Below are 22,771 nucleotides of genomic sequence, written 5' to 3' on the forward strand. Positions count from 1 at the left end.
TATTAGACATGGGTGATTCTTCTGCTGAAGGCAGAACAAGTTTTCACTGAGGAAAAGCAGTTTTACAAGACCCAGCAGTAGATGTTGAACTGAAGTTGGCTTGAATGGGGCGATGATGCCACTATCGAAACTTCTGTTTCTTTCCATGCTCCTAAATCTATCTTCAGAGCATGATCCACCCTGATCCACAGCAGAGACCTTCCGCAGCAGCACTGACCAGAAGTCAAATCCTTTGGCCCTTCCCAGAAAAGACAGATGAACTCCAGAAGCAACTCGACTTGGAGAGGTCCAAGGTAGCCATACTGGAAAGGTATGCTGGTTGTTGAAACCAAGAAAGGGTCTGTGGGAGCAACTCACAGTGATCTGACTAGACCATGGTGTGTCTAGGGATCCAAGTCTATGCACATTCTACACCCTCAGATATACGCTCTGCCCACAAGAAACCTGGCAGTGTCTGTTTTATGGTGTGTGGCTCTGTAGCTCTGTGTCTAGGCAACTTGAGAGAATCCCAGGTAATGCAAAAGAAGCAAGAAAAAGAATTGCAAGGAAAGACCAGTAACAAGGGAGTTCTTGGACTCTGAGGGACAGCAGGTATCAAAGGAACTGTTAGGTGAACACCCAAGATAATCTTAGTTTAGTAGTTTGTTTGAGGATCTTAAGTGAGTAGAGACCTCTTTAGAAAGTACCAAGCTGCAGGGACAGAAGGCAGACATCGGATCGTGATAACATATTTAGAGAATTATATCTTTTTCTGAGCAAAGAAGACAATATGACCCTTGGTTGATGTAGGCCTGTTATCGTTTATTAATTTATTCCCTCATAAAACAAATGGGAATTAATTTGGGTGTGACTGGAAGAGGTCATGCAATGGCATTTAAGTAGAATTTTGAAGAAATTCTCAGTTGATTTTTGCATCATATGTGCACTATTGAAGAAAAAGAGGAAAATGAAATATGGTCCCTGCTTGAAAATTGCTTAGAAGTCCAACTTTCTTTAGCTACAAAGTCCCTCTTGGAAGATTAGTTTGAAAACTTGAACAGCCACTCCTAAACCACTTCATACTCATTGCTCTTTTTGAGTTTTTATTTTAGATAATAAACTACAAAATACCAAAATATGATGCTCAGAAGCATGACAATTTCTTGAAAGTGTGTGTAGTGCTCTGTGATGCTCAGTTGGAGGTACAAGTGTCTGTCATTCTTCAGTATAAATGATCATAGAAACCACAGAGATGGGGCAGATGGTAACTTGAAACTGTCTAGACCAGTGAGTCTCAACCTTCCTAATGCTTGCGACCCTTCAATACAATTCCTCATGTGGTGTTGACCCCACCCATAGAATTATTTTCATTGCTACTTCATAACTGTAATTTTGCTACCTTTATGAATTGTAATTAAATATCTGTATTTACCTATGGTCTTAAGCAACCCCTATGAAAGGGTCATTTGATTCCCAAAGGTGTCATGACCCATGGGCTGAGAACTGCTGGTTTAGACCAAAGGGTGGTAAACTTGTTCTATAAAGGATTAGATATTAAATGGTTCACGGTTTCTAGTACGTATGATTTCTCCTGTAATGATTCAATCCTGTCTTCATTGGGTGAAAATAGCCACTGAATATATATTACATATTTATAGTATATATATGTATATATCTGCTATATGTATATCAGATAACAATGATTAACTGTTTCAGTGAGATCTGTGGTTTGTTGCCCTCACAGTTCTTATATTTTGCCTAAAGAGTTGTTCACTTATAATTTTAATTTTAAAGGTGATTTATGAACCATGAATGTATCATTCTTTTTAATGATAGTAAGAATCATTAAAATTGATTCTTCATTCTGCACATATCTTGGGCTTGATTTTGTAAAACTGAAATAAAGAGATTAGCTGTGATTATAAATACTGCCTTAAACTAGGGAAGGACTTACCCAGCCTGTCTCCTTTGATTGCAGGGAACTGAAAAAAGCTCAGCAATCTCAGAGAGACAGCCAGCATGGGGACCCTGCGATCTCTGGGGCCACGAAGACTCAAAAAACACAAGACATCTGATGAGAGGAGTGAGGAACCCTCGAGATTCACCTGTGGGAAATTATAACCAGCCACTTCTCACCAGCCAGCCTTTGGCCACAAGCCTTCAGAGGACATACTGGATGCAAGAATGAGCCAGCTTGAATGTACAAAGACTTCAAAAGCCATCTGGTGGAGCATCCACAGGCAAGGCCACAAACTTCTAGGGTGTCTTAGCAATGGCCTCACATCTTGCCTACTGTTGTATCTCTAGTGCCATTTACTCAGGACTTCCGGTGAAGAATGAGAAACATATCCCATAATTGAAAGAGGAACAGAAACACACTATTTTAGCCTTTCAGTCAAGAAGCTGCCATAACTTATTCTTTGCTGTGAATCCAGGGAACTTTCTCTGCATATAGAAAGGAATAAAATACGGCTTTAAATACCAGCTCACAAGAGAAAGCTGCCTATACTTCAGCAGTGCTTCCCAGGGTGTATCTACTTCTCCAACTGCCAGACCCTTTGATCAGGGAGTTTGCCAGATATATCTTCTGGATAGAAGCAGTCTCTTATCTGATTTTGTATTAGTCAATAAAATCCTATCATTATATGAAACAATTAGAAGTAAGACTATAAAGTGGACATTTCTGAGCTGCTTACTAACTTCTCAAATAAAATCAGCAGAGGTCTGGGGAAGTTGGAGGTACTTGCTCACCATGTGTTCTAACCCTCCTGTGTCTGTTCCCCACATCCTGCTCTCCCGTGGCTGACTCCTATTAACTTTCTGAATATCATCACCAGGTTCTCTTGATTTTGTTTAACCAGAACTTCTTTGTTTTCTGTGCTTTTAACATATTTTAATCCAAATCTTTCCCTCTGTGTACATTTAGAGAAACAGAACATTTTTAAATAAAGACTTTTATATTGTCCAAAGACAAACATGGGTAAAGCATTCTTCTGTGTAATGTGAAAGGACCAAAGAATGTGAACTTTATTTTACAATTTCTTATAATTAAGAGAAAATGTAGGTCAGTAGTAACATGTTTTTCACTTCTTCCAAGAAGACCACACCTATTCCAATAAAACCACACATCCAATCCTTCTAGTCCTTCCCAAACAGTTCCACTCCTTGATCACTAAACATTCCCATATGAGTCTACAGGGCCATTCCCATTCAAACCACCACACTCCTCTTCTCTCTCTCTCTCTCTCTCTCTCTCTCTCTCTCTCTCTCTCTCTCTCTCTCTAGGGTTCCTGGTTCCCCTATAATGACACTGGAGCAAATTGTAAATTTTTGTATCTCTAACAAAACATTTGAGCCATTTTTTTTTCAGTTTAGTTAAATTTTTTAAGGTTCCTCAATATTTCAGAATATTTGAATTTGCCTTAAATATTTCCATTCATGTTTTTTTTTTCTGTCCTGAGACTTGAGCCTTTGTGAAGCTTGTGTTTGTTCAAGGTAACCTGTAAACTGTATATTCTTAGCAGGTTCTTCACATTCTAGGAACTTATCTTTGGGGGCGAGGCTCCTTCATGGTCATTTATCTTACAATATGCAAAAGGGGGAGAGGGTGACTAGTTGAGGAGAGAATCTTTAAAGTATGTATGGGGGTACATTTCAGATGCTGAGGATACTGACAGCTGACCAAGGCCGAAGTGCATGCTGCATTGGGAAGGATCCACTAACAGGAGAAATGCTTCACTTACAGTTCCTCCCTGAAACTGTACAACTACACATATAATACAATTTTTGTCAAGAAGGAAAATAAATGAAGGAGGAGCACTCGCAACCTCTCCAGTCAAGCATCAAAGAGAATGTGGCGACTCCTTTCTGCGTGGAAACAGGGCTCAGCCAAGGCAGCCCATTCATTCAGGTGCTATTTATACAGTTTTAAGTGTTTGCCCAGGGGTGCCCTCAATTTGCAGGGAAATGCCTACATTTTTCTTTAAACAACGTTTGCTACATTCTTCACATACAAGAAAGGGTGTGTAACCTGGAAAAATACGAATACCCCAAAGTTCAAGTCAGGCACCATTAAAACAAAGCTTTCAATAGGGGCAGGGAATTTCACTCTGGAGGCAAAGGTAAATCTAGTTTTTCCTTTGCCTTGTCCACAAAGCAGAGGCAGGATTATAAGAGGAAGCCATTGGAAGGCATGGAAGTAATGTAGTAGGTGGGGTGTGTTGTTATCAAATAACAGTGCAAGGCTCCAATACTGTATCTTTTTATTTCAGGAAATCAACTTTGCAACGGTGTAAATATGGGGAGGGGGTAAACATCTATAAACATACCATTAGTGAGCCAGACTTCAGAACAGGTTAAAATTAAGTTGAAAACCATGTTAAATAGTTCAGATTTTTTCCTTATGTCTTAAAAGGGCAACTGTTTTAGCTGGGGTTTCTATTGTTGTGAAGAGATATCATAACCACAACAGCTCTTATAGAAGCTCTTGGAGAAGTAGCCAAGTGTCCTGAACATCTTGATCAATGGGCAATAGGAAGTGGTCTGAGACACTGGGTGTAGCCTGAACATAGGAGACCTCAAGGCCCACCCTCACAGTGACATACTTCCTTCAACAAGGCCACACTTCCTAATAGTGCCACTCCCTTTAGGGGGGCATTTTCTTTCAAACCACCACAGCAAGAATGGAACTAGGGAGGCAATGTGTGTGTTTAAATGACCCAGAGAGCCCTTCCTTCTCATAAAGGACAATGATTTAAAAAACAAAAACAAAACTAGGCATAGATTATGGAGCCCCACATCTACGCTGCGTTGGGTTCTTTAACCTGTAGGATTCAATATGTGTGTTACCTTACAAAGCCAGAATTAGGGTAAACAATACAGGATTTAAAGAAGTGAAAGAAATTCAGCAATCAAAATAAATAGTCTCAACGTGGAATTTTAGAAATGTTAAAAGTAAAAATTTTACTGTGAATACAAGACAAGACTAGTAAACTTAAGTTAACTGAAACAATTTAAGACTGTCTGTCACTCAGTGCTGGGTGTGGTGGCCCATGCTTTTAGTGGTAGCACTGGAAAGGCAGAGGTAGGGAGGTTTCTGTGAGTTTGAGGACAGCTTGGACTGCCTACATAGTGAGTTTTGAGGACAGCCAGGGCTACACAGTGAGACCCTGGTTTTTTTTTTTTTTTTTGGTGCTTAAAGTCACTCCATCTAAAATAACTGCCAGAGTTGTGGAATTGAAACACAAACTACAAAAAAGTACATTCTGAAAATACTTAGTAAAGTCTTAATTACAGTTTGCTTTAAATTAAAGCAATGTGAATTTAATACTATTGAAAGACCTGGATAAATCCAGATCTCCCTAGCAGGAAGAAAATAGCCAAAAATCCAAGCAGGAAGAGAAGAATCAAAAATCTAGGATTAGCCAGTTTAGTGACTGTGTTTCAGGAACTAGCTGAAGATAAAGTTAGGTTGTAATCTTGAGAATAATCTTGAGAAACTGGGAGTTTCCCCTTTGTGAGTGTCACTGGGTTTTAAGAACTAGCTGGTTATGACCTTGGGAGTGGTCCTCAGAGGCAGGGGGTTGCCCCCTTGTAATCTTCACTGGTATTTTCGGGGAATTTTCTGTGACGTGCCCCCTGCCAATTCCGGATCACTGGGCTGTGGTTTCTTCCCTTAAAAATCGCTTCTCCAGGTCACTCGGGGTCGAACTCTCCCCCTGCGTGGGTTATGAGTCTAGGCCCCAGTGCACTGGTTCCCGACTCATCTCATCATTAAAGCTTCGTGTGATTGCAGCAAGGACGGTCTCTTGTGAGTTACTGGGGGTGTCGTGTTATCCCGAGACTTGAGTGAGAGTCTCTCCAGCACTGGGGGTCTTTCACTATAAAATGTTTAGAAATTTAAAATCAACTTTTAATGGTTTAGAAAAGTACACAAAACCATGCAATATAAAGGCCCACTTTCCTTGTGCCTCGGAACCTGTATTTAATAAAAATGTTAACTATTTTGCTCCTCACGTATTTCTTGAATTAAATTTTGACTTAACATATTAACGTATCCAAATCACCTAGTTTTTAATCGCCCTTCAATTATACGATTTTAGCCCTTGTTTTAATTCTCCAGTCTTACTGCACTAGGAAACTTGGGGTTTTAGCTCCTCCAGGGGTTGAACTATGTTTTATTTCACCTACCTTGCTCCCTGTCTCAGGCTGGGAACATCATCAAATAATTTCAGTTCAGGGCTGGAAATACAGTTCAGGGGCAGAGTTTGGTTAGCCCGTGCGAGAACACTGCTCTGTCCAATAAAAGGCAGAAAAAGAAAACCCATTATTCGCACTTCCAATTCATTGTCCGCTAAAATTTCTTTAAAATATAAGTTTTTAAAATTTGTTCAGTTATTCTAAACCCCTGAGGGTGGAAATCATTCAGGGAAGGAAAAAAAACAAACCTACGCCAGAAGCTTTGTCGACCCACCCACTTCCGTCTGGCAAGAAGTTCCAGGAACTTCTAAGTTGAGGGGTCGTGTTTCCCTCGATATCAGCCGGCAGCATTTCAATGGCGCACACCCTCGCTTTCCGGTTTTCCCTTGCCTACGGGAGCTCTGCGGGCTCTGTGCGCCGGAAGCGGGCCCGTGGCCCGGTTGCGGTCGGGTGTTGCGTCTCAGGTGAGGGCAGGGGGCAGCTAGAGGCAGAATTGTGTTTGCCGAGTGCACGCGCTCGTGCGGGAGTCGGGAGGAGGTGTGCGGTTCCTTGCAGGAGGCCGAGTGTCCCCTCTGCTGCCCGTGTTGTCTGCGAGCGCCTATTGAGGGAAAGGGCAGCAGCTTCTCCCCGTGGCGAGGCTGGGGGCGGGGCGTGGGGGGGGGGGGGGACGGGGCGGCGGGCATACTCTGCGCCACCGGGAGCAGAGACGCTTGAGTTTTTACTGTAACGACTTTTGCATTTGAGTCCTTTAATAGCAGTGTTTATTGAGCCCTTACCGTTTGCTAGATATAGTTTTAGGGACTTAGAATAACTGAACAAATTTTAAAAATTCTCTAAGAGAACTTGTATTTTAAAGAAATTTTAACAAACAATGGGTTGAAAGTGAAAATAACAGGTTTTCCTTTTTCCCTCCTGCTGGTCATTGGACAGAGCAGTTAGTTGAGATTCCAAACCACACAGTTTCTTTTGTCTTTGTTTTAAAAGGAAAGGAAATCACCAAATTGCGAAGATGTGATTGCAAATCAAGTGCACATACATCGAATGCACTTAGAATCCTAGGACTTAGGGACCATGTGTTCTTGATGAGTATTGTAGCGTTAGCTTTATTTTCTCTCTCTTTTTTTCTTCTTCAGGAAAAGGCTAACGGCTAGATTGTAAGAAAAACCGAAGCCATGTTTCGAAGACCTGTGTTACAGGTAGTCATTTTTCTTACATTATTCTACATTAGTTAGTGCTGTGTTTTCATCGTCTGTAGCCACTGATTTTCCTTTTGCTTTCGGATACATAAGCAAAAGAGTCTGAAGCTTACCCATCATCTTATATGTGTTTATTTGGTGGGAAAGGTTCAGGGTGGATTGTGTGTGTGTGTGTGTGTGTGTTGCTCATAATGTTTACTGAATCAAAAAGGATTTTAAAATGTATTCGCATATGTAATATGAATCATTAACAAATGTTTTTGTTACTTGTGCTTACGTCAGTATATGCATTTCGTTATTTAAAGTTTTTATTATATTATTTATTTTTTTGAGATAGCATCTCATATACCTGCCCCTACTTTCCCAGTGCTGGTAATTTGGACATGCACCACCATAGCTGGCTTTGTTGTTGTCATTTTTCCATATAGCTCTGGTCTCTTTTCTGACCTTCTGTTCCTTCTCCTTCCCACTCCCACCTCTCCCAGCCACACATATCATCCTGCCACCTAGTTGGTTGTCTTCTGCTCTGCCCAGTCTTCAGAAGGCTTCCGTCGCCATTCTTCCTCATTGTGGCATGTGGGTACCACGTTGTAAACTCTAATGTAAAATCTATGTGAAGGCTAATAAGTCAAACTCTTATAAAAACCTGTTGTCACCTCCATCTTACTCTCTACTTGACCTAGCCTTAGGTCCCTGCTTTAATCTACACATGCTTTTAGTCTTTTTAAATGAAGAAGTTATAGTATGTTATTATCTTGAAACCAAATATGAGGGAAAAGTTTGCACTTCTTCCTATTTCTGCTTTTCTACTGAATTGTGATTGGTGTGTGTGTGTGTGTGTGTGTGTGTGTGTGTGTGTGTGTGTGTGTCTAAAATGAGGCATATTGTTATTCTGTAACTCAATGAGCTCTGGCTTTTCTGATCTCTCAGATTAGTATTTTCTGTGATGATGACATAGGAGCTGATTAGCAGTTGGATCCTGTATTTGGAGAAACATCTTATTCTTGTATCTATCCTGAGTAGTAGATAGTGTTATATACTCAAGGTCACTTCAGGAATGGATGTGGAGTTGAGTGCTATGGAGCGAGATGGTCATTATTAAAAGACCAGGGAAGGAAACAGGTCCCCAGCAGGGAATGTTTTAAAAAAGCTAGGTCTAAAAAATCAGTGTGGTAACCTGACACCTCAGAGCTGCAGCCCGGTCTCTGCCCTTATTCACATGGAAAGATTGCATAACGAAATTATGTACACAACAGCTCTCACAAGCTTGAGCACAAACAGTTGAGATGACCCTTCTTAAGTGGTAGCAGTGATAGGCCAGAGAACTGCCTTCAGAGTGGCTCACTCACAGGGTGAGAACTTCAAAATGGGCGGCATCACCCTCTGCCCACTGCCTGAAGTGGCTGGGAGTCCTGTTAACTGTCTGGCTAGCCAGTGTTCTGAATAAGTTCATTTTCTTCCTGTTGTTTGTTCTAAGAAGAGAATTCTTTGGCCTGCCAGCTCCTTTCTCTCCTGTGTGGCAGATCCACTAGGGAAATGTTTCTGTCTTCCAACGTGCCGCTCTCTGAACTCTTGAGTGTGCTGATGTGAACTCTTCTTACCTTTCTGGTAGAACAGACTGTCTTTAAGATAGCAGCAGAGGGCAAGTTGGAAAAACAACCTTGGTGTCAGACAGCCCTGAGTTCTAAGTCATAAATTACCACTTAATTCCTAGTGTCCCGGACAGGTGGGTACTCTCTGAGCTTAATTTTCCTTGGTTCTAAGGTAGGATAATTTGACATTGAGTTGATAGTTTAGGATTAACTGCTAATAGGTAATTCTCTTAGCATATTAAGTGATGCTAATTTTTGATTGTGTATATCCTTTTTCGGTAGCTGACTTCATAGCCATACTTTGAACTTTTTTACTTATTCTTTTCTTTTGTAAAAGATTTTATTTTGTTTTGTTTTTCTTTGTGCTGAAAGAATGAAGTGTTCTACCGGGCCAGGCTCACTATAGAAGCTGTTGAGCTTTTGCAGCAGCCTCGAGAAATCAGTGTTATCATTTTTGCTCATGAAACACTCTAGGCCAGTCATCTGAAATGTCCTATCTTTATGAATTTTGATCAACCAATCAGGAAAAACAATTTTATTATAGACCTAAGTTTTATCCACAGTGCCTATTGCAGTGTTAGAAAGATGTACGAAAAAATGGAAGGGATGTTCTGTTTTGTTGTCATTTAACCAATTTCTCATTGTCTACAATTGAGAGTGAGACTCAATACACTGAGTGTATTCTAAATATTCTGATGCTTGTTTGATAATTTCTTTTTATGCTTACTTGATTGATATATGACTACATTCATTAGAAAGCACTGGTTTCTTTTATTCTCCTTTATCCTCCATTCTCCTTTGCTGTCCTTTCCTGGAATTTGTAGGAACTACTGATTAAATGGTGAATTAATATGAGTAGGTCTTCTGTTGATATTTTTCTTTACTAAAAATTTTAAAGCTGCATTACTTGTTGTTCCCCTTTAGGTGTTTCGTCAGTTTGTAAGGCATGAGTCTGAAGTGCCAGGTGGTTTGGCTCTTGAACGATGTAAGTAACAGATTCCTAAGTTTACTGTGTTGTTCACAGCGCACTGCTAATGCTCTCACAGGACTGTAGAACTGTGTGTGTGTTTCACTGTGCCGCCCGTTATCTCTGGTCCATTTTACCCCTGCGCCTCTGTCTGTGAGGACCTAGTATAAACAGAGCTTACAGTCCAGATGCCACCCCCTCCTGCTGCCACTCTTCATGGCTGTGTTATATGGGGTGCGGAGGATACTTTCGCAGAAATACTTCTTTTTATAGTAGAGATTTTCTTAAATCCCAGATTTGTTCTTTTAGCTCAAGATAAAGAGCTTAAAATTTGTTTTGTGCGGCTGCTTTCTGTTTTCTCTCTTGTCAACCCTTTCTCCCCTCCTTGCCTTCCTGTATTTTCCTTTTAAACTTGTTGATCTTCAGTAGTTTGCGTTTTTCATAATGCAGAGGTTGAAGCTAAAGCAGTATTTGTAGTTGTTCATTCTCTGGGCATTTCTGTCAATTTCAGATGTGGGTTTATCCTGTGTGACTATCCTGGCTACTCTAATGAATAGACCAGATGACGTAAGCAATAGAGAGTTATTTCTTAGAACTCTGCAGGCTAGAAGGCCAAGACTAGAAGGTTAGGCTGCCAGTCAGGCCCCACTTGCTGGTTTGAGGATAGTTGCCCTCTCTTGTTTTTCTGTGGTGGTGATGGAGTGATGGCTGTTATGGTTTCTCTCTTCCCTTATAGGGACACTAATTTCGTCATGGAGGCTTTACTTTATACCCTCATCTCACCCTAATTACTTACGCAAGGCTCACCTCCAGGTGCTGTCCCACTGGAAGGGAGCGTAAACGTGCAGTCACCAGCAGGGGCTTGGCCTCATTTCCTCTCCGCTTTGTATTTCAGCTATGAACCGTGTCCAGTTACTTGGGCGAGTCGGGCAGGACCCTGTCATGAGACAGGTGGAAGGAAAAAACCCGGTCACGATATTTTCTATGGCAACAAATGAGATGTGGCGGTCAGGGGAGAGTGACGCATACCAAATGGGTGAGTAGAAAAGACCATAGTTTTATTTTACCAACAGCAAATAGACATTATTACTGCTTATCTAACATTAGAAATGCTACTTTTAGGTGAAGTCAGTCTTTATTAGTTCTTTCTTTTAGAAATTATAAGCTTGTCTTCTCAAGACATGTTCTGTGTTGTTGGCATTTGTGTTATCTGCTGGCGTCTGTAACCCCATTTCCTATACCTGGTGGTTTAGGTGACGTCAGTCAGAAGACAACGTGGCACAGAATATCAGTGTTTCGACCAGGCCTCAGAGATTTGGCATATCAGTATGTGAAAAAGGGGTAAGTTAAAGAAAGGATCTTTGGATTGAATGGCCTGAAGAGTTGATAGCAAATGTTCTCTTGTCTGACTGTTCCTAAGTACTGACATTAACATGTATTTATTCCTTAATATCATGTTCATGGAAAGTCTCTGGTTTTTAGCCTGCAGACATGTTAGGGCAAACAGCGTATGTACATAAACAGAAGTAGATGAGGCAGGATCTGGCAATGCAGTTAGTGCTACTGCAGCATGTACTTTTGCAAAGCATCTATAGCACGTCTCTAGGAGATCCTGTGCCACTGTGACCAGGGATCACGGAGGTCACGTCTGGCCTCTGAGCAACCACAGGAAGTCTTTAGAGAACCTGGAATATTTGCTGTTTGATGTACTGAGTTATTATGCTGATATTCACAGTAGTTATATTTGATAATTCTTTAGACTTAGTAATTTTCATTTGGAATGCCTGGGTTGATTATGTATTAGAAGTGTCTTTTCTGAAAGCATAAAATGACAAAGGAATGTTTGTATGGATGTACTTCTTATGTTTAGAAATGTGCTTACTTGTGGATCTAATAAAATAGTTCATGTGAAATAATTTCAGCAGTGACTAGAATTTTAATTTCTTTTAGTAATTGCACACCTTTTCTTCAACACAGGAAATTTGAAGGAAAATGTCAACAGTATCGTTTATGGTGTGTGTGTGTGAGAGAGAGAGAATGAATATGACTAGGAATTGAACTCAGGGCCTTGCATATGCTCAGTGCTGTATTGCAGTCACATCTCCTGTTCTTCATACATAAAGTTTTAAATTTGAGGCAGGATCTCATTGAGTTACCCAGGCCTCTGGTTTTGGATTACTGTATATCGGATTATAGGTAAATACTACCTACCATACCTGGGTAGTGTTATCCTTTTGTTTGTTTGTTTGTTTTGTTTTGTTTTGGGACAGGGTTTCTCTAACAGTCCTGGCTGTTCTGGAACTCCCTCCGTAGACCAGGCTGGCCTCAAACTCACAGAGATCCACCTGCCTCTGCCTCCCAAGTGCACCACCACCGCCTGGCAACATTGTCCTTAACTACATTGTGCATTGTGTGTATTAGTACTCCTGAGACTGGAGACGTGTTAGAAAAGCCATTGTGTCATCTTCAGCATGCACTTGTCACCTGTGCCCTGACCCTCTGTGAGGCAGAATCAGACTCTTAGACTAATGACTGTTTGTTTTTATATCAGGGCTCGCATATTTGTGGAAGGGAAAGTGGACTATGGTGAATACATGGATAAAAACAACGTGAGGCGGCAGGCAACGACGATCATAGCTGGTAAGCAGTGGTAGCTGGCTTTCCTGTCTGCTCACTGGAAAGCTTGGCGTGCGATCAGCAGCATTCGCTGGGGCTGTGAGTCCCCGTGCTGTCAGTGCTGCAGGGGCCTCACCAGAGGACCGTTTGCTAAGGCTGTCTCCATGTATGTATTCTTCCCAGGATCTTCTCTATACTCACATGTTTAGTTCAGGAGGAAATGGAGGATAAAATCAGGTGCTCATTCGAGTACCTGCTGCTAAGCCTTGGAAGAATTTAATCTTAGTGTCCTTGAAAGACACGTAAGAATAGGCATGTGCCAAGGCAGTTGCAGAAATGTGATGTTAGGAACTTGTGATTTATATAAAACTTTGAAATTTAAAGTGCAGCAACTTCATTTGAAATTTAAAAACATCTGTTGTCTTTAAACAAAATATAAAACAACGTGGACCGCATAGAGATAAAGCTTGAGATTGAAGTGCACTGTGGAGAGTTCAAACTTCTGAACTTTGGAAACAATACAGCTGTTTATATATCTGTAAGTTAATGTGAAAAATGTTTTTGTATAAAATTAGATGTAGAGTATTAAAGTCTAGGTAACTTACCAATTTAACTCCGATCATTTAATTAAAAAAGTAATCTTTTCATTAGTATTTGTTTTGACAAATTTTAATGTTAAATGCAAATTAACATGTTATTAAAATACATCTTTTAATGAGATATTTTTATTCTTGAATAAGTGACTAAAAACCTCAGTTTAGTTATTCTGTTTTTATTGATATAAACGCCAAGAAACCACTTTTTTTTTTTTTTTTTTTTTTGGTTTTTCAAGACAGGGTTTCTCTGTACTGCTTTGGAGCCTGTCCTGGGACTTGCTCTGTAGTTCAGGCTAGCCTTGAACTCACAGAGATCCGCCTGCCTCTGCCTCCTAAGTGCTTGGATTAAAGATGTGCACCACCACCGCCCAGCAAGAAACTCATTTTTTATAGATAGGAGTAAAAAAAAAACTTACTGTAATTCTTCAGTGTTTATGAGCTAATTGAGATATGCTGTAACTAAGTGATAGCATTAAAAACTGTCTGGTTGTGTGGCATATGTGAATAGAATAACAAAGCGGGGCAACCTCGCTGTCCAGCATTGGCTTCCATGGCCGCTTTTCCTCTATTTTAGTGGTAAATTTTAACTGGTATTCACGAAAGAAATAGTTTTTTTTTTTTTTTTTTTATTGTAATACTGTTATCTCACCCAGTGTTGAGACTATTGCAGCATTTTTTGTTTTGTTTGTTTGTTTGCTTTTCAAAACAGGGTTTCTCTGTTGCTTTGGAGCCTGTCCTGGAACTCACTTTGTAACAGGGATCCGCCTGCCTCTGCCTCCCGAGTGCTGGGATTAAAGGTGTGCGCCACCACCAATGGGCCTCTTGTAGCACTTTTAAAGAGTTGTCACTATATTCAACTTTTGTTGGTTTATTCCAGCTTCTTCATGATCTAAACTCTTTTCTTTTTTTAAACTTTCTCTTTTACTTGTTTATGTCTTAACCACTATACATATTGGTAAATTATAAGTTGTTTTAAGCAATAATCACATATTTTTGTAATAGTAATCTTTTTTGGAAAATATTTTGACTTTGAAAATCAATGTAGCTATTTTTTAAACTCCATTTGTGTTCCACTGTAAGCCAGGTTTACAGATAAACTCTGTATGTTTGAGTGGTTGAGGTGTTACAGACTAAGCCGTGGAGACAGCTCACATTGTTCCGTTCCACTGTCTTGTCATGGTGGGTACTGGTCTGCCCAGGTGACTCTGTTGATGACGAACAGCACTCAGTGATTCTGGAAGAAAGTACCTATTTGATGTTTTTTATTCTGATTACATTTAACTTTTTTGTTTATTGTATATTAATATAATCTCAAAAGCAAGTCCTGTTTTTCATGTAAACAGTAGCAAATATAGAGATTAATCTAAAAATTTCAAAAGTATGTTTACCATCCAAAATTAATCTTGAGTTTTTTTTTTTTATTGTTGTTTATTTTTTCAGTTTTATCAACTCCTTCATCTTTTTTTTTTTCCTTACTGGTTTTTCAAGACAGGATTTCTCTGTGTAGCTTTAGTGCCTGTCATGGAATTCGCTCTGTAGACCAGGCTGGCCTCTAATTCACAGAGATCCTCCTGCCTCTGCCTCCCAAGTTCTGGATTAAAGGCGTGCACCATCACCCCTTTTCACCTAGGGACCACATTTAACTTTAAAACAAAAACAGAAGCACACCAGTAGATGGCACTCTTGGCTTTCGGTAGTGACTTCCATTTTATTCCTCCACGTCACCATCCTGTGCAGTCATGAAGTGACGGCTGCAATAACTGTCTTTACATGGTTTTATAGTTACCAAGGGTCTAAAATGTTTGGCATTGTTCAAGAAATGCTCCGTAACCTCTTTATCTTTGCTTGTTTTTAGCTAATTTTCTTTAGAATAATCATCACATTGTCTAATTTTGTTAGTTTGGTTTTGGATAAAAATGCTTTATTTTGTAATACTTAAAAGCCTTTCCAAAAAAAATCAGTATATGAAATTAATTTTTAGAATTTAAAATAATTTTATCTTCTTAAAAGCAAGTAAACTTGCAGTTGCTAGGTGGCCATGGGCATACTCTTTGCTGCATGTTTGTAGCATGTGGAATGTCTTCTTGGTCCTCTTGTTTATGGGTGAGCGTACTAGTCTCGGCTGCATCTCTAGATGTTTACCTCGTGTATAAAGTATGTTGGGGAGACCTTAGTGGTCTCATCCTAGAATGAAGTCTGAATTGTTGGACAAACAGCTTCAGCCTGTTGTGCTTATTTGTTTATTTATTTTATGCCCCTTTTGTGTACCTCTCATGAACACAACAAAAGTTACTTAATATTTTGAAATTTTATAATACCCCTAAAGGATGTATGGGAGGGGTATTATCAGATGAAATGAAGGCAGCATTGTGAAACTAACTCTTACGCTTTGGTTTCTTTCCAGATAACATTATATTTCTGAGTGACCAGATAAAAGAAAAGGCATAGAGCGGATGATTCTTCTTTGATCATTGTTTGCTACAGTCTCCTTTCCAAATCATGTATAGTCTATAGTTTAAACATAAAGATTAAAAAATTTTATATAAAATGAGTCATAATATTTTTCCTGACATGTCTTCTTTTGTGTGTGTGAAATAACCCTCTGTGTTTCTGGTCAGTTATGGCATTTACTAGTTGCTTATTTTTTATACAAGTGTACAAAGTAGTGACCTCTCAGGCTCCACCATGTGTGCTGTGGCCAAGGCACACGCTTGTTCGGAAGGCCTTCTTTTCTGCTTCACACTTGCATTGTGGTGTTTCAGCCACTGGGTAATTTCTAGCTCGTGTGTCAGGAGCCTGTCGCATGCTGTAAATGCTGTTGTTGATGGTAAGTACTGACTTTGCCCTTTGTGCCTGCACCCGTACTCATGTTGGCACGGGAGAGCCACTCAGTTAAAGGAGGCCACAGGTAATGTGGCATCTAGACTGCTTCAGGAGTCACCCATTTGTATATCTTGTCTACTGGCCACCTCTCTGTAGTGTTTATCAGATCCCTCATCAGCCCTGAGGACCAGAGTGAAGTCTAAGTAGAGTTGACACCGTTCCTCTCCAGTTACTCTAGTTCCTTTAGTCTCTTTCTTGAGGGTGAAAATTTAGGTCATTTTTGTGGTACTGGGAATCAAACCTACAGTCTCAAGTTAGGCAGGCCCCCTCCCACTGGACTACACGTACTTCAGGGATCCCTTTAATACCTTTGGTTTGCCTCCCTACAGAGTATGTACAGCTAATTTCATTTTAAGTTTACTAGGAATTTGCCAATAAGGATTATGAAAACTGAGTTTTTATATTTCTTTTCTTTTAAAATTTGTACAATAGTGAGCCTGCAGCTTTCCAGGCTCACTGTTTGTCTACTGCTCAGTCTGTTGCTTTGTTCAAGTGTTGAGAATTCCTCCTTCTATTCCACACTGCTCCCAACTTGGTCCCCAACCCAGCCTGTGTATTTGTTCTTTGCCTTGAGAATTGGTGCTAACTGTAGCTTAGATTATATTAGTAAGAAGTTCAGAATTCACGTACTGTGTTATGGACTCTTGGCTTACTGAAGTGTTTCCTGCATACATGAACAGCCTTTCTGTACTGACAGTGCAGTTTGTTTGAAGGAAGGAGTTCTTCCTTAGCTTTACTCTCCTTACCCAGGGACAGTAGAAGATTGCTGTCCTTCTCATCTGCCTACTTTTTCTGCTAGTGGGATCATTGGTCAACATACTAGATCTTTATGTGTTCACGTGTTGAATCTGGTGGCACAGTTGTCTGTTTTAAGCAACTGCCATGCCTTTTTTCAGCAAAGCAGTTTTTATAATTCTAAACTTTGTGAGGGGTTATGTGTATTTCCGAGTGAAATTTAAACAAGAGGAAAGCAGCTGGGTGTTGGTGATGCACGCCTTTAATCTCAGCACTTGGGAGGCAGTGGCAGGTAGATCTCTGAGTTCAAGGCCAGCCTGGTCTACAGAGCTACAGAGTGAGTCCCAGGACAGACTCCATAGCTACTGAGAAACCCTGTCGCAAAAAACAACAACAGCAACAAAATAAGGTGAAAGTGGAAAAAACTTGATCTTGTCCAAGAGCCAACCCAAAGCCAAGCTGTTCCCTAGTGCAGTGCATCCTGCAGGTCAGCTCCCTGAGCTGGAGACTGCCTGCCTGCCCTCCAGTCTCTGACAGGCCGCAAGGTGGAGGCAGCATCACTCTCACTCAGCCTGACTCTTCTGCCTTCCTAGTGATTTTGGCCAATCCCAAGCCAGTGAGGTTTGCTGACACCTAATCCCACACAGCCCCATCTGCTGAAAAACTCCACTGCTCCCAGGCTGGACCAGGCACAGAGTAAACCTGTAGAATCTAACTGCCCTGAGACTATAGGGACTTGTAATTCAAGTTTGGGGTCTTGTAAGCTCCCTTTTTAATGTGATTATGTTTTATGTGATTATGTATCAAGGTATAAATTTACAGAAAACTTACTAGTGAGTTTGATTTGGGATTTTATTCCATGTTAAATGGAAAGATGAAAGGTAGGAGAAAAAATGTCTAATGGCATGTGTGGTAGTATCTAATTTTGAAAAATAGTTATTTTTCAAAAGTAAGGAGAATAGATGTGCTTTAAAAGGCTGGAAAGATAAGCAGCAAATGCTGATTGTCTCTAGCGTATTGTGTCTAGTTCCTTATGCCATACTTCCCTTGCATGCTTCCAAACCATGCATGCTTCCAGCCCTGCTCACCCTGTAGTTAGTGCTGTCGTGCCCACAGCCCCCTGCTCTTCAGCATCTTCTTATGCGGTGTCCTTTGTCTTCATTCACTTGTAACAGCGTGCACATAGCTCTGAAGGTTGCACTTTAGAGACTGGCCAGCGTGAGACTCTGTTTACCTCCGTCACAGTTCTCAGAATGGAGGATAACTCATACAGCCTCAAACCCCAAACACATTTGTTTTTGCTAGGCTATTTAGAGGGAGTGGTTATTGTTGCCAACCAGGTTTTAGGCTAAGTTTAATATTCAGTGAGAAAGTTATCAAGAAGTTTCCCCTTGTTCCCAAAAGAGGTCATTTAATTGTTAGAATTAGTTTCTCCCTACTCAGTTACCCCTTCGTCCCCATCTGGCTCAGGCTAGCACACTGCTGTGCTGGTTGCTCATCGGCATGGAAATGAGAGCGGGATCATTTTACTTACTTTCAGGATTTGCATTATATGCTGTGAAGACTGGTGGGAGGGACGGCAAGACAAATCATAGCAAAGGAGCAGTGGCCCCTCAGTAAGTCACAGGGAAACCTCTGAGACAGTGGCAGCAATCACAGTAATGCTGGCCATGTCTTAGCCCACTGGGTGAGTCTGTACTGTGTGAGTAACTGCTTCCCAAGAAGAAAGTGGCAGTCTCATTTTACAGATGAAGCTCAGAAACACAGAAAAGTTTAAATCAAAGGCACACAGTGGGAGTTTGAACTTAGGTATGTGAGTGATGCATTTAGCTTTCTGCTCGGTGCTCACCTTCCACTGGCCTTAGGTAGCTGTAGTCTCCCACTGCTAAACTGGTGTGTCCCGTACAGTGTACTTCCCAATATACTAGGGATAATTAGTAGCTTTCAGTTAGGGAGAGAACTAGGAGTGAAGGAAATATCTGCACTCTTACTCTCTTGGTGATTCTATAGGAAAACAAGTCCCAGCTCCTCTGCTGGCTTCTGGACAGTTTCACTTTCCTTGTGTCAAGCAGGTGTCTTCTTACAGGTCGAGTAGCTTCGGGGTGTCCGCTGGTTTTACTCTTGACTTACCTAGCATTGAAATCAATTTTTCAGGCTCACTTTTTAGAAAATGGTGGCACCAATAGAATCGAACTTTGGTCTCATGCCTCAGTTTTTCTCTCTGTCTCCTCTTGGCTCCCCATGTTATGATAGTGGGTGACTTCTGTGGCTGGCAGTGTCGTGCAGCCACACTATGGAAGCATCTCTTTTTGATTTCTAAAAATTTCCCAATCATTTGCTTGTTTTACACCTCCGGGTCTTATTTTGCTATACAAGTGTCCAGGTCAACTTTCTCTGTCTTATGAGTTGTTTTAAAAGAAAGAAGGGTGGTCTTTAGTACTAAGTTTCAGAGGCAAGGCTATACAGTCCAACAGTTCAGACCCACCTACCAGCTGAATGTGAGTTACTTGATTTCCTCTGCCTTCAGTTATTCTCTTTTTTTTTTTTTTGAGTAAAATGGGTGATTGTACCTACCTCATAGGCCTGCTGCGAAGAGTATATATATATAAAATATTTGTGACATAATTATAAATGAAAACAATGTTCAGAACATCTTGGCCCCCTTATCAAGACATCTCTTTCACCACTCTCCCCCTCTCTCCTACCCCCCAGCCTGCTCAACCCAATCCCTCATGTCCCCTTCCCTATCCCCGCTCCCAGTTGACTCAGGAGGTATCTTCTGTTTTCCCTTCCCAGGGAAATTCATGTATCCCTCTTTGGGCTTGAGGAACAATTGTAATTCAGATAGTTTTAACACATTTTATGCTCTACTTTCAGTCTGATCCTGTGCTTGTTGTAGCTTAGAAATATTCAAGTAAAGATTGGGGGAGATGGCTCAGTGGGTGAAGTGCTTGCTGTTAAGATACCCAGAACCCATGTAAAAAACCCAGTACAGTTGTACATATGTGAATTCCAGTGTCAGAAGGCAGAGACAGGAGGCTTCCAGGGCTTTTCTGGCCAATTGATGAGCTGCAGCTTATCTTAAAAAATAAGGTGGGGAACAATAGAAGAAACCAATATGGACTTTCCCCATATGTACACATGGGCATATGTACCCTTGCATGGGTATACCATACACATGCACACATGAAAAAGTCAAGAAAAATGGACAGTTCCTATCTGGCATCTAGTAGCTGTAAGAGAAAAAGCAGCCATGCTATTTGGAGCTTCCTCCTGTCGGGTGTGCAGTAGACAGTACCACTGTTTCTGCATTGGAACAGACTTGAGAGCGTGGACATCTGCTGGAAGGTCTACAGTTAAGCAAGGCAAGGGACAAAGAAAATAACCCTAGGAGGACAACTCCATTTCCGGGCTCTGATAATTCAAGGCTTCAAATGTCATTAATACACTACTCATTATTCATTATTTCTGTGTTCACAGAACTGGTGTTTGGAATGAAAATATTCACAACTCAAATACTTCATCCTTGGTTTTGTGGTTATGGATTGCCTAAAGGCTGTGTGCAAGTCATTTGGTAGAGCTTCTAGGAGAGTTCTTAGATGAACTGTTGGAAATGTGCCTTTTGTATTTCTCTAGATTCTCATTCCTTGACCTTTTCTTTCTTTTCTGTAATGGGAACATGGCTGAATGTCCAGGTGCCATCCAGAGCATGAAGTAGTCTTCAGAGTAGAAGATGGAAGAAGCCAAAACTATGATGATATACAACCACCAGAGCATACCTGGACAGCCTACCTCTGAATTCTTTGGGAGATGCAAATAAACCTCTTGTGTTTGTGTGCAATTGAATATATTCCTTACAAATTCACAAACATCTACCCTTATAGTCACATAAATGGTTACATCTTTGCTATATATACATATATATTCTTATACTGCAAAGTTGAAGTAAGAAAGACATCAGTGATCCCGTAGTCTTTCCCATTTAAACTCAGATCATTATAAATTTGGGGAGTGAGTTGGGACATGAAAAATATACAAAATGTTAGCAGTCAGACTAAGCAAGCTTTTTGTTCTTGTTTTTGTCAAGCTAAATTTTTCTTATAGTCCCTAGTGAGGAACCTTTGTAGCCCTCCTAAGGGAATAGGTAGGTTAAGAATAAGATGGTACACACCTTTAATCCCAGCTCTCGGGAGGCAGAGGCAGGTGGATCTCTGGTTTTGAGGCCAGCTTGGTCTACAGAGCAAGTTCCAGGACAGTCAAGGCTACACAGAGAAAACTTGTCTCTTAAAAAAAAAAAAAAGTCTTTATATTTCCCTTGCAGATGGCAGATTAGAGACTTGAGTTGGGAGGATTTCCTAAGTGCAGAATAGTTTGTTTTACGTTGGTAGGTCTATTGGTCTGCACAGGCAGCCAGGAAGAAATACAGATTGGTAGTGAGAAGAGCAGACATTGCCTTTTAGCCTTGGAAGCTGTGCTCAGGGACCAGCATGATCATTCTGGAGAAGACTTCCTAGCTTGGTGGCAGCTGTCCTGCTGGGTTCACTTGCCCTTTATTTTGTGTGCTTGCAGTAGCAGAGCCCTGCCTTTCTGATCTCACATAACCTTAGTGTCCTCCTTAAAAACGTCATCTCCAAGTACTTTTCTGCGTGGTATGTTACAAGGAGGCTAAGGACTACATGGATTTGGGGAACAGGGACCTCATGCAGTCCCTAGCATTGGGCTTGCAGAAAGAAAACCACTCAGTCTAACATCTTAAAAATACGAACTAAAACATGGGCAATCACAGAACAAAGGGTTCTTTAATGGTGCACCAATTTTGACGTTGTGACTTACAAATAAATACCATGTACCAAAGGTGTGTTTAAACATTAAAAGTTCCTTTTTATGGAAAGAGAAGCACTCTTAACAACATACTTGAACTAACACTAGCAAGTACTGTTATGAGAGTTAGGATCATGGAGAGAAAGTGGTCCACAAATGCTGTGATTACGTCGAAAATAAATGTAGATAACAGGAAATTAAGGAATATCCAACTGTCAAGTTCTAAACAACATCAAAGAAAAATTAATTTTGAAAAAGTGTTAGAATATCAGAATATAAAGTCTTTGAAGAATGATCTCTGAGGAGCCTTATAAAGCCTTATTGAAACACATTAAAAGACACTGGTACAACATGTTTATTGGAAACATTGTCATCGTTATAGTTGGAAAGAAATTTAAATCAATTTTTAGAAATCCTTTGGGGGACACACAACAAGCTGATTTTGAAGATGCTTTGACAAGCAAGTGCCCAAGAATAACTTCTTGGAGAATGAGCTAGAGGCCATGCTCTGCTGGTTAAGGTTTGTGTGCGTGTGTCTGTGTGTGTGCACACCTGCGTGTGTGTGTGTGTACTGTGAGAAAGTATACTGTTGATGTGGATACAAAGCAAAAGTAATGACACATAATAGAGTCCAGAAATTGATCATGCTTATGTGGAGATAATAGCCAATAAAAGTAGTATGTGGCATAGATTATTCAACATATGATGCCAGGAAAATTTGTTACTCATTTGGGGGTAGGGAGAAAAATTGATTCTTTATGCAAAGTTAATTTTTGACTATTGAGACTTATTTGCAAAATTCAAAACTTGACAATGTTTTCACGAGTTGAGGTTAAGTAATTTTTAATAAATGAGCAGATTTTATGACCAGTAACACTGAACTTAAACCTTCCAGTGTGCTAGAATTATGGCATTTCCTTGTTTCGTCTGTTCTCGGAGAAATAAGACCTCTTACGTTTTGGGTAGTTAGTTCTATGCTTCCCTTAGCTACTATTCATCTTTCTTTTCTGGATGGTTCCCAGCACCACTTTTCTGTTGTTCCTTTTTTTTTTAATGTGATAAAATTCCCTGATAAAAATATCTTATGGGAGAAAGGGTTTATTTGGGCCTTATAGTTCCAGAGGGTGCAGCAGGCCAGCCCATCCTATTGTATGGGAATCGGAGAACAAAAAGTGGTACTGGAATCAA

The 22,771-nt window shown here is 40.5% G+C and overlaps 2 protein-coding genes and 1 long non-coding RNA gene across 4 annotated transcripts in view; 2 read left to right on the top strand and 1 right to left on the bottom strand.

Moving 5' to 3' along the window:
• The window catches only part of Wee2 (WEE2 oocyte meiosis inhibiting kinase), a 24,051-nt gene extending 21,884 nt beyond the window's left edge, over window positions 1–2,167 (top strand). The window contains 3 exon segments of the mRNA XM_050148072.1: window positions 168–310; window positions 1,958–2,019; window positions 2,022–2,167. Coding sequence (XP_050004029.1) covers window positions 168–310; window positions 1,958–2,019; window positions 2,022–2,167 — 351 coding nt within the window.
• LOC126505281 (uncharacterized) lies at window positions 328–6,533 on the bottom strand. Its single transcript, XR_007592846.1, has 3 exons — window positions 6,426–6,533; window positions 6,169–6,272; window positions 328–5,858 (listed from the first exon to the last, which is right to left on the bottom strand). It is a non-coding gene; the product is annotated as an uncharacterized lncRNA (long non-coding RNA).
• A 1-nt stretch (window position 6,534) lies between these two features.
• Window positions 6,535–15,695, top strand: Ssbp1 (single stranded DNA binding protein 1). Of its 2 annotated transcripts, none has more exons than XM_050148073.1 (7): window positions 6,535–6,641; window positions 7,311–7,373; window positions 9,890–9,950; window positions 10,828–10,968; window positions 11,186–11,273; window positions 12,484–12,572; window positions 15,549–15,695. In XM_050148073.1, the coding sequence occupies exons 2-7, from the start codon at window positions 7,350–7,352 to the stop codon at window positions 15,590–15,592; spliced, it is 447 nt and encodes a 148-aa protein (XP_050004030.1). In that variant the 5' UTR covers window positions 6,535–6,641; window positions 7,311–7,349; the 3' UTR covers window positions 15,593–15,695. The 2 variants fall into 2 exon arrangements, with proteins under 2 accessions (XP_050004030.1, XP_050004031.1); XM_050148074.1 differs by lacking the exon at window positions 6,535–6,641 and adding an exon at window positions 6,877–6,900.
• Window positions 15,696–22,771: the final 7,076 nt, after the last annotated feature.

Source organism: Alexandromys fortis, unplaced genomic scaffold (genome assembly GCF_014885135.2).
Source record: "Alexandromys fortis isolate MF-2015 unplaced genomic scaffold, M_Fortis_MF-2015_v1.1 scaffold_57, whole genome shotgun sequence".
Lineage (NCBI taxonomy): Eukaryota > Metazoa > Chordata > Mammalia > Rodentia > Cricetidae > Alexandromys > Alexandromys fortis.